Source organism: Plasmodium yoelii (genome assembly GCF_900002385.2).
Source record: "Plasmodium yoelii strain 17X genome assembly, chromosome: 6".
NCBI lineage: Eukaryota > Apicomplexa > Aconoidasida > Haemosporida > Plasmodiidae > Plasmodium > Plasmodium yoelii.
This window is the reverse complement of record NC_036178.2, coordinates 659,447-670,940: the sequence shown is the minus strand read 5'-3', so window position 1 is coordinate 670,940 and position 11,494 is coordinate 659,447. Positions and strand designations below refer to the sequence as shown.

At 20.9% G+C, this 11,494-nt stretch overlaps 5 protein-coding genes across 5 annotated transcripts; 2 read left to right on the top strand and 3 right to left on the bottom strand.

Annotated features, from left to right (window-relative positions):
• Nucleotides 1-647: 647 nt before the first annotated feature.
• Nucleotides 648-3,395, bottom strand: PY17X_0614600 (conserved protein, unknown function; the record flags this gene model as incomplete). The annotated part of the gene is made up of 2 exons (XM_022955385.1): nucleotides 648-767; nucleotides 909-3,395. The coding sequence occupies 2 exons, from the start codon at nucleotides 3,393-3,395 to the stop codon at nucleotides 648-650; spliced, it is 2,607 nt and encodes an 868-aa protein (XP_022813171.1).
• A 313-nt stretch (nucleotides 3,396-3,708) lies between these two features.
• On the bottom strand, nucleotides 3,709-4,431 carry PY17X_0614500 (ATP-dependent Clp protease proteolytic subunit, putative; the record flags this gene model as incomplete). Its single annotated transcript, XM_720176.1, has 1 exon — nucleotides 3,709-4,431. One exon carries the CDS (start codon nucleotides 4,429-4,431, stop codon nucleotides 3,709-3,711), a length of 723 nt encoding a protein of 240 aa, XP_725269.1.
• Nucleotides 4,432-4,988: 557 nt separating this feature from the next.
• Nucleotides 4,989-5,774, bottom strand: PY17X_0614400 (histidine triad protein, putative; the record flags this gene model as incomplete). The annotated part of the gene is made up of 2 exons (XM_022955384.1): nucleotides 4,989-5,067; nucleotides 5,254-5,774. The coding sequence occupies 2 exons, from the start codon at nucleotides 5,772-5,774 to the stop codon at nucleotides 4,989-4,991; spliced, it is 600 nt and encodes a 199-aa protein (XP_022813170.1).
• A 1,572-nt stretch (nucleotides 5,775-7,346) lies between these two features.
• Nucleotides 7,347-9,657, top strand: PY17X_0614300 (N-acetyltransferase, GNAT family, putative; the record flags this gene model as incomplete). Its single annotated transcript, XM_022955383.1, has 3 exons — nucleotides 7,347-7,401; nucleotides 7,653-9,104; nucleotides 9,623-9,657. The coding sequence occupies 3 exons, from the start codon at nucleotides 7,347-7,349 to the stop codon at nucleotides 9,655-9,657; spliced, it is 1,542 nt and encodes a 513-aa protein (XP_022813169.1).
• Nucleotides 9,658-10,568: 911 nt separating this feature from the next.
• On the top strand, nucleotides 10,569-11,250 carry PY17X_0614200 (conserved protein, unknown function; the record flags this gene model as incomplete). Its single annotated transcript, XM_022955381.1, has 3 exons — nucleotides 10,569-10,863; nucleotides 10,946-11,097; nucleotides 11,191-11,250. 3 exons carry the CDS (start codon nucleotides 10,569-10,571, stop codon nucleotides 11,248-11,250), a joined length of 507 nt encoding a protein of 168 aa, XP_022813168.1.
• Nucleotides 11,251-11,494: the final 244 nt, after the last annotated feature.

The window sequence follows — 11,494 nt, the reverse complement described above, 5'->3', positions numbered from 1 at the left end:
CAAATCAATTTACTATTTAGGCATGAAAACAAAATTCAGTCTTTATTTTTTTAGGCATAATAAATAGACAAATATAAATTCATGATAAAATAAAACATTGTATTTATTTTTTTATCCACATATAAAAATAAAAGTTATATTCGAATTATCAAATTGGCTCATATTTATTAGCATCCATCATTCGCATTGTCACAATTTTTATAAGTTTATCATATGTATCGTGGTTAAATTTTAGGGTTTAAAAACAAAATGGTTTTATGGTGTATATTAAAGAAAAAATGGTGAGTTAAAATGGATGAAAAATACCATTTCGGAAGTATTGCTCAAAAAATACACAATAATAATATAAAAATTATGGCCCAATAATAATATAAAAATTATGGCACAATAATAATATAAAAATTATGGCACAATAATAATATAAAAATTATGGCATAAAAATTATAATTAAAAAAAAATTAACATTAATTAAAAATACTAATAAAATGTATGGCAAACATACAAACACAATTGTTGTGGTATTCACTATATGTATGATATTTGCGTAAATCGATTACACACATTAAGTAAAATGTGTGCATACATACAAATAGCCACATGAGCAGGTTTTCATACCTGTTTATTATTTTGTGATTTTTTTTTCTCACCTAACCAATTAATTTAATTGGCGGATTAAGATTGTTTGTTTTTTCTGTGCTTTTACTTTGATAAACTTTTGACAGCAAATAATAAAAATATTTATTTTGAATTTTTCGCTTGTTATATGCCTAAGAATAAAAAAAAAAAAATATGCACATGTCATGTTTATGGAAAAAAATATGCACATGTCATGTTTGTGAAAAAAAAATATGCACATGTCATGTTTGTGAAAAAAAAATATGTACAAATTTTTTTTTTAAATTAGCTACCTGTGTTATGTTTAAAATATCTACATTGGATAAATTGTCCATATGTTTCATAAATAAAGGAATAAAAACGTTATAAAAATTAACGTCATTAAACGAGAGATAAGAAAAGGATCTTAATATAGAAGTTAAAGTTGATAAACTCATAAAATAAACATTTTTACAAATATATATTGATAATAATTGCAAAAGCGAATAATTTTTTACTTTAATATTGTTATAAATATTTGTTATTTCGCTATTTATACTATTAGTTGTTTGGGTATTGTGTGAATTTTTATTACTATTCAACCATGGATATGTATTATATATAATATTTCTTATAGTATGATTAAATCTGTTTTTTTTTGAAATTTTATGTTTTGTAAAATGTAATAAATTATGTAAATAAATAGCTAGTATTTTTGCGGTACAGAGATTATTAATATATAAATCTGTTATTCTGTGTGTAAGACAATATATAAAAGAGTCTTTATAAATTTTATTTGTTTGTGATAAAAATATTAAAACACTTTTTATTTCATTACTATCGAAATTGGTAATAATATAATGTTCATTATTTTTTATTAAATTAAAAACTTTATTTTCTAAATTTATAAAATCTTTTTTATTAGTATGATGTACATTTAGTGATAATAATGAGTCAACTATAAAAAAAATATGTCCAATATAATAATTTTCTATAAAAAGCAATTTTTTTTTGTAATGTATTATTTTATTTTCATCATTATAATCATTAGTATATATATTTATATCTTCACTAATATTAGTATTATCTATTTTTGTTATATCTTTATTAAATATTTCGTTCATTTTTTTAAAAATATTTATAAGTTGAATATGACTAAATTCATATAATATATTTTCCTTTAAATATTCATTACACATTTTAACTATTTTATCATCATTCATATTTTCTTTTTTAATATCAATAAATGGTTTGTTATTTATGTTTTTATTTTTATGTCTAACATCATTATTAAATATGTCATTCCAATTATAATTGTCATCATATTTTGATTTTTCAAAGTTATTATCATTTTTGATAGACATTGTAAAATTGATATCCATAATTGTTTCTTTTTTATATTTTTCTCTATTTTCAGTTTTTGAATTTAAAAAAAATGAATAAAAATTTATTCCATCATTGTATAAGCTATTTTTAAACATAAAATAGTTAGTTCTATCTATATTTTTTATTTCATCAATATATGCGTTCGTTTCGTTATTATTTTCATTATCTATATTTTTTTTTAATAAATCTTTTGAGTTATTTATTTTTTCTGAATGATCATCTATGTTTTGTTTAGACGATGATATTATATTTTCTCCTATTGTTGTATTTTCATTTTGAAATTGATCTTCATATTTAGTTATATTAGCTATTATATCATTACATAAATATTTATTAAATGTGATGTTATAATTTTTATATAGAGCATATGCTCGAGATAACATGCACAAGTCATAATAATTTGCATTTTGGTGATAAATATTTTTATTTAACTTTTTTGATAAAAAAGAAAATACATTTTTATCTATAAAATTTAATGTGTGCAAAAAATGTAAAATATTTAATAAAAAATAATTGTTAAAATTATCAAATTCTTCTATTATTATTTCAACTATTGGACTAATATGTTCATATGTTTTATTATGATCATATAAATTTTTTATAAAAGAAAGGCTTTCTAAATATTTATAAATTATTATTGGTTCAACTTGATTATTAATAATATAATTTCTTATATTCATATATAGTATATCATTTTTAATATTTAAAAAAGAAAAGTAATAAAAAATTATCGAAAAATATTTTATATTATCTTTGTTTATTATATGATCTTGTTTATTTAATTGATGTCTATCATTTACATTTTTTTCAAATTTATATAATATATCAAAAATATTACTTAAATTTGTTAAAAAATCTAAATCATATATTTTCTCTACATAACATAAATAAAGGGTTACAAAAATATCACCAAATTCTAGTTCATTTTTTTTTTTTTTTTTATGGCTTAAATTATTTATTTCATTTTCTATTTCAAAATATTTGCTTATACATTTTTTATATTCATTTATTAAACGCTTTTTTTCTTCTTCACCATTTTTATCACTTAAAATTTTTAAGACCATATTGGGGAAATATTCTTTTTCTTGATTTTCATGTATATTAATAAATTCGCTATTTTTTTTTTTTTTTTTTTCTTCTTCAATTAAATTTGTTTTATCAATAGGGCTCGAATTATTATTATCGTCGTCATTATTATTGCTTTCACCTTTTTTGCTTTCACCTTTTTTGCTTTCACCTTTTTTGCTTTCACTTTTTTTGCTTCCTTTTTTTTCAATAGTGGCCCTTTTTCGAGACAGATCGCTAGAATAAAAAATTCGAGGATTTAGAATGTGCCCGTCCATAATTTTTAGTGGCACATTTTTTACTACACGAAGATAATAAAAATTTTGAAGAAATATTTTTTTTGCCAGCATTTTTTATGGCTAGCTGGTTTTGTAAAATTGCTACTCCTCTTATTCTTTTTCAAATATGCACATTCTTTGTTCTATTTAACTGACCAAAGAGAAAAGACAATTTCTCATGTATGTCCTAGATATATACATCAGATCAAAAGTTTTGCAATATTATTATCATTAAAATGGGTGAATAAACTTTTTTTTTTTTTTTTTTTTTTTTTTTTTTTTTTTTTTTTTTTTTTTTTTTTTTTTTTGTATTTGGCTAGTCACATATATCAAAACGTATATGCAAATTTAATAAAAATAACATACACAATAAAGGAATAATATTTTATTGTTTTTCCAAAATATGATCTATCAAATTAAAATCAGAAGCTTCATTGGCATTGAAATATCTATCTCTATCTAATATTTCTGAAATAATGTTATTATCTTTTTCTGTATTTTTTGCAATTATATCTATAACTTTTTTTTTAGTGTTCATTATTTCTTTATTTTGAATTTCAATATTTGTTGCTTGATTAAAAGGTATAATAGAATAAGATTGTTTTAAACAAAAAGATGAATTTTTTAAAGAAAAACGATATCCTTTTTTTCCACTACTAGCTAATATACATGCAATACCATATGCCTTACCTAAACAATATGTGTACACATCTGATGATATATAGTTAATTACATCAATTATTGATATTACATCTGTAATTCCATTTAAGTTAACAATTTTATTATTTTCTAAATCACCTGTACTGTTAATATATAAATGAATTGGCTTCCTTTTTGATTCATATTCTAAATACAATAGCTGAGATATTATTTGTTCTGATATATGAGGATATATAGGAGATGATAAAAATATTATTCTTTTTGATAATAATAAAGATGGTATATTAATATTTTGTTTTAAATATTCATTATTATAATATCTTAGTTTATTCTTATATCGTATGTTATTAGTTTGAGATATAATAAAATTTGATGGGGTTATATATTTTTTTTTTTTACATACACAAAAATATATAAAATTTATTATAAAGATCCAAAATGAATGCATTTTATTTAAACAATAATATAATAATTGTTTATACTAAATTTTTTATTTAAAACAAATTTAAATAATATTCATTTTATACACTAACCATTGTTAGCTAATAATATATGTCGTTGTGAAATCATCTGTAGAAAATATTGCTTGGGTATAGTTAGCCACGAATCAAAGTTAGTAAACAATAATGAATGGCAAACAATATACTAGAATGTGAAAATTAGAAAAATGAAAAAAATATACAAAATAAACATAATAAACAAAATGAGCAAAATAAACAAAATGAACAAAATAAATTATTGAAGCAGAATGGGAACAATATATCGAGCGAAAAATTTATGCATCCCTTTTACAATATATATACTATTCCCGAAACCCGTTATTTCACTATATATTTTTTTTTGCACATAAATATGTTTATTTATGCTGATTTTTTTTATTTGAAACATATATTTTGTACTTGTAATTATTTTGTATATTTTCCAAAAAATATAAAGAAATGAAATAAAATAAAATATTGAGAAAAAAAAATGCATAATTTATATTAAAAAAACATCGAAACAATTTTAGAGGATAATATTGTCTATGAACGACTTAATCATAGTGGCTTCTTTTTCCATTTCTTCCATTGATCTTATAGAACAGCTAGAAAAAAAATAATAAAATTAAAAAAATAAATAAATGTATATAGCTTATATGAAAAAATACACTAAAATTTTCTAATCATTAGGTAGAGGTGTCAAAAAATAAAGAGAGATTATATTTTAAAGAGAAAAATTTATGCATGGTCATATTAATATTAGCTGAACATAGTTATTTTTTTTTTTTTACTTGAACTCTTCCAATTTAAAATTATCATCGTGTATATTTTGTAAATTTACATGAATTGAAGAATTACAAGAATTACATATTATATTTCTTCCATATCCCCAATCAATTTTATTTAAATCTTTATAAATATTATCATTATTTTTATAATCTCCTTTAATTCGTGGTATTATATGTATATGTAATTGATCAACTGTTTGACCAGCATATTCTCCATCTTGTATAGCTATAGAAAAATTATCGGTATTGAATAATTGTCCCATGACATAACACATAAAATTAGATAATAAATGTATGTCTATTATTTCATCCATATCTAAATCATTATATTTTTTTTTTTTTTTCTGAGTTGTTAATAAAATATGACCAGGCAATAATGGCTTGTTATTAACAAACCCATATGAATGGCTAGTCGTTATAAATATCTCTCTTTTATCAATTTCGTATGAACCAAATTCGTATCTTTTACATGGTATATTTTTATTCACCAATATCCTTTCTAGTATTTTTTTGTATTTTTCCATTTTAAAAAAAAAGAAAGCAAAACAAAGCAAAGCAAAAGTGTAAGCGTATTGTGGAGTGTTTTACTACGAAATCACCAAATGTTATATCTCAATTAAAAATATACTAATTTGAGAAAAAAAATTATGACCAAAATAGCTATATATAAGCAAGTTAAGCGAAAATAAAGTTATGTAATGCTTTTTTTATAAAAAGGTATTCAACGCATTTTACATATATATGTTATATATATACATATATATATGTTATATATTTATATGTTATATATATATATGAATAAAAGAGCCTCGGTTAATTATATTTTTTAATTTGTGCTGTTATTGCATTCAAACAATTTATGTGTGTTGAAAATTTGCACACACTTTAATAAATATAATACAGTAACACATTTCTATTATTTTTTCAATGTAAATTTAAACAATATAAATATAGGTTTATTTGGTTATTTGATTTTTCGAAATTTCAATGAAATGCTTTAACTGTTTTATCTATATATTGCTATTTATCCCGTGTAACATTTCCAAGTATTGTTTTATATGAACATGTACATGTTTTATTTTGTTTTTTTTAGTTCTACAATTTATATGTTTATTAGTTTAATACTTGAAAATGCGTAAATCGCCAATAATATGATTGTCGATAAAAACAAATTGAATAAGCTCGCATTCCAATTAGAAAAAAAAAAATATATATCACTGATTTATGGTAGCATTGTATTTTTTTTCAAAATACCATTTACTACTACGCTTGAATGAGTAAGGGTGAGCAATAAAAAAAAAATAAAGAAATTCCTTTCATAGTGAAAATTATTTTGATCAAAAAAACATTTACGAAAGAGAATAATTATGAATTTTTATAAATATATTTTTAATATAAAAATTTTCAAAATCTGTTCTTAAATGTGTTTAAAGTGATTAATTAATTTTTTGTATGATGTATGTATGTATGCAATTTATATACAATTTATATACAATTTATATACAATTTGTATACAATTTATTTCCAATTTATTTCCAATTTATTTCCAATTTATTTCCAACATATACCCAATTTATATCCAATTTTTTTTACAAACGCTTAAATATTTATTTTATGGATTTATTATTGTATATGCAAATATACACAGTACGAACATTTTATACCAATTTATTTTATTTTATTTTAAAAAATATAATTAAAATAAAAAGAACGTAAAAAAAAAAATTTATACGAAAGATTAAAAATACTATTAATAACATTTTATTTTTAATATTTAAAAATCGGGAAAAAAAGTTTATTCAAATATTAAATATCCATAAAAATGATAATAATGTAGCGCGAATATCTTTAAGTGGTCATTTTTTTATATCGCGCTTTTTATTTGATCTTTTGCTTTACTGAAAATTATTATTTTTTTATTTTAACATTATCAAGCATTTTATTATATTTAAGATAAAACTACCAATTTATAATTGGGGAAGTGAAATAGTGGAAGGTGGGGGGAAAACAAAACAAACAAAAAAGGAAAACACATAATATAAATATATATATATACAATATATTAACATTTGAAAGAATAAAAGAGACAGCCAACAATGAATTTATTTAAGCAGAAGCAAAATGCAAGTTCTATATCCCATGTTTTAATAAGTAAAATATAAAATTAAAAATGTTTATAACATATAATTGTATCTCTGTATATGACTATTCCCATATGTGATTACTCTCATATGTGATTACTCCCATATATGATTACTTAAAATTATTATTCATTTATGGTGAGCATGTAGCCTTATGCTTCATATTTTATGACCAAATAAGGCATTTATATTATTTTGCCTGACTTGTTCATGTTTTATTTGATAATTTTTCATATTTTTTTTTTTTTTATTTATGAACAGATAAACATAAAACAAAATTTTCTGAACCAGTAATATCAATAAGGCAATTAGAAGAAAAAGATATCGATGAAGTGAGGCAATTGTTATATGACCATTTTAATTCCTTAACATTACCAGCAGTTATATATTGGTCTATACAACACATTTATGATTTATTAGTTATTATTATTATAAATTATATTTTTTTCCTGGATTTGAAAAAAATATTTTATTTTCTTATAATATTTTTAATATATTTATATATAAGAGCAAAGTTTGAATTTTTAAATCATATAAGAAAAGATTGCCCCGATTTGGAAAATCTTTATAAAAGTTATATAGGAGTAGAAGGATGTAATTTTTGGGTAGCCGAAGTATTTGATAATAATTTTGGATCAGCAAGTCGAACAACATGTAGTGATATTCATGAAAGAGAAAAAATAATATTAGAACAAGAGGAACAAGAAAAGTTATTATCTAATGAAAAAAATAATATTGAAATAAAAAATTCATATGAAGATAATGAAAACGGAAAAGACGATTCTTTTGATAAAAAAAACACATCAGAATATATTACAGGTTTTTGTGGATTAAATGATACACCAAATAATAGTAATAATTCAAATAATAAAAATGTTAAAAAAGAGAATAATTCAAATAGTTGTGAAATGGATAATAAAGTAAATTCCCAAAATGAAAATATAAATTCTAAAGATGATAATAAAAAATTAAAAGATATGGTCACATCATCTCATTGTGAAAAAACTATCACCAATGTTTACAGTGACATTTATTATAATAACACAAATAGCTCATCGTCTATTCAAAATTGCATAAAAAATGGTGCAAAAAATGGTGAAAATGGAAAAAATGACGAAAATTCTGAACGTGTTCAGAATAATAGTACCACAACAAAAAATGATAATGAAAATACAAATAATAATATTAACAATATTAAAGATAATTTAAATTCAAATGAAAAAAATAATGAAAAATCGAAATCAATATCTGAATCAACTGATATAACATCTAATAGAAAAAATTTTGATAATAAAAAAACAGTACCTCTCCGATTAAACGATCTTCGAAGAAATATATTTGATAGTAAATTAAATGATGATGAAGATATTAATTATAAATTTATGAACAGAAAAATAATTGGATGTGTTGGTATAATACCATATAAAGGAGATAATTCTATTGCTCAATTAGTTCGTATGGTAGTAAAAAAAGATAATAGAAGAATGAGAATAGGTAGTAGATTATTAACACAATTAGAAAATTTTGCACATGAACATAATTATCAAGAATTAAAAGTATTTACTAATAATTTAAATACAGATAGTTTATATTTTGTTAAGCAAAATGGGTTTGATTTATCACAAATAGTTAGAAGAGGCCTAATGAGAGGAGATTTATTAATATGGTCGAAAATTTTAAATAAAGATGATTTTTATAAGTTTCATGGTTTAGGTAATGATAATTTTTCAAAAACGATGAATTTAGGGGAATATTAAAAATTAATGAAAAAAAAAAAAAAAAAAAAAAAAAATACAATCACAAATAAAGGAATAATATAGAAAAAAAATTCGAAATCATATGCGAAATGATGAATGTGTGTTTATTTTTACATTCTTACATGCATTAGTGAGTTTAATTGTTTTAAGCTTGTTTATAAATTTTTTTTATTTATATGCATGAAGAATGTAACATAGGGTTTATATATGTTGTGGTATTTTTTAAATATATGTACATTTTTGGCATTGTTAATTATTTTTATCGGTTATATATAATATTTATTTTTTTTTCATATTATTTGTTTTATCAAAACTTTTTGTTTTATTCATATTTTTATTTTTTTGTCTTTTTTAATTTAACAAACTTGCATATATTTACATGATAGAAAATAACTCTTTCAAAGTAAAAATTAACAAATTTATCATTTCCTAATTTTCAGATTCTCTCATTATTTTATTATTTTATTTTTTTAGATATAAAGAGTTATACTAATAATATACTGGATTAAGTAAGCATGTGTGTATACAAAGAATATGTGCATATATATAATACTTACATGTTTATAGGCTCATTTATGTGTTATTATTTTTAAAAAGGGTTAAAATCGTTGTTATATATATTAGTGGCGGCAAATTAGATAAGCTATTATTTTGCGTATTACACTTGTGTATTATTTTTTTTTTATTATCATTTTTTTTTATTGTCATTTTTTTTATTGTCATTTTTGTTTGTTTTAAAAACCTTGCTAAAACTATAACGCATTCTTTCCTAATTTGTTTGCTACACATTTATTCATCATTATCATTTAGATAGAGTATAGAATAATTCGCAGTTCGCTATTTTCATTATTATTCTGGTTATTACCAATAACTTTATATATTCATTACTTTGATAATTTTAAGGTAAAATATTTCTTATAAAATATAAATACAAAATTTGGATAAATTAAACGAAAGCTTATTAAACATTTCAAATTTCTCGAATTATTAAAAATGTATTTTTGATTGGAACCAAATTTGCTCCTTAAATATGATACATTGCATATTTAATAATATAAAATTACATGATAAAATATATACAAGTAAAAGGAGAAAATAAATTGTGTGTGTTTATGAATTAAAATAAATAATATTGTAATTTATTTAATATAATTATATTTTATTATGAACAATTAAGGCTAAAACATGTTTTTTTTATTAACAAGCAATATAAATAGCGAAAAATGTAATTATATACAATATAGTAAATAAACATACCTGTGACCATATGTACATACACACATATATTGATTATACAAACTATGTAAATGTTATTTGATAATTTTGTTTTGTTCTTTTTTTCTCTTTTTCTCGTTTTTTGTTGACAAAATAACATGGTTCTTTAACATTTTTACTAACCCAGTAAAATTGCGAAGACAAAATGAAGCTCATCATATTAATATATATTTATAGTATAACATTTTTTATGGTATCGTCAATTAAAATTCGAAGAAATAATTACTATATAAATAGTAATATTTTTAGGAGTAAAAACACTAACAGTTTAACTCATAATAAATCAGCTTATGCTAATAATAATAATAAGGGTCAAACATATATACAAAAAGCCCAATCTTGTATAACAGATATTCGAAAAGATTTTTTTAAGCAAGTAATTAATAATATTAATACATATGGTATTGCCATTGCAGTCTTTGCCTTTAGTTCCTTATTAGGTATGAATGTATGATCAGGTACATATAAAAAAACTGTATATGTTATGTATTTCCATTTATTGGTCATTTATTTCTTTAATAGGTCTTTTTTACAAAACCAAAAATAAAAAAAATAATGAGAATGCTACAAAAAATTTGAACAATGATGAAAATGAATTATCCAAATATCGATGTATGAAATGTAATCTACTAATATATCCAGCGAAAGGACGAGAACAAAAATTCTTAAAAGACGTAAGATTATTATACCAATCAACCATTTCGTAAATTTTACCCCATTTTTATTCTATTACATAAATTTTACTCCATTTTTTGGGCCCATTACAGAACTACATTTGCCCCAACTGTGGACAGTCCGACATGGGAAAATATAATACTCGAAAATAATTTTTAATGCCATTTTTAATGTCATTTTTAATAAAAAAAATGTTTATAACTTTATATTTTCATGTTTTTCCACAACTGCATGATTACACGAATATGCATAAATAACATATCGAGTAATGCAATAATTAATGGATAATATTTTAAAAAAAAAACTTTTAATATTACTTTATATTCATTATTTAACAAATTTGAAAATTTGCCAAAAAATATGGTTTATAGTAGTATGTAAATAAGCTCGAATGAT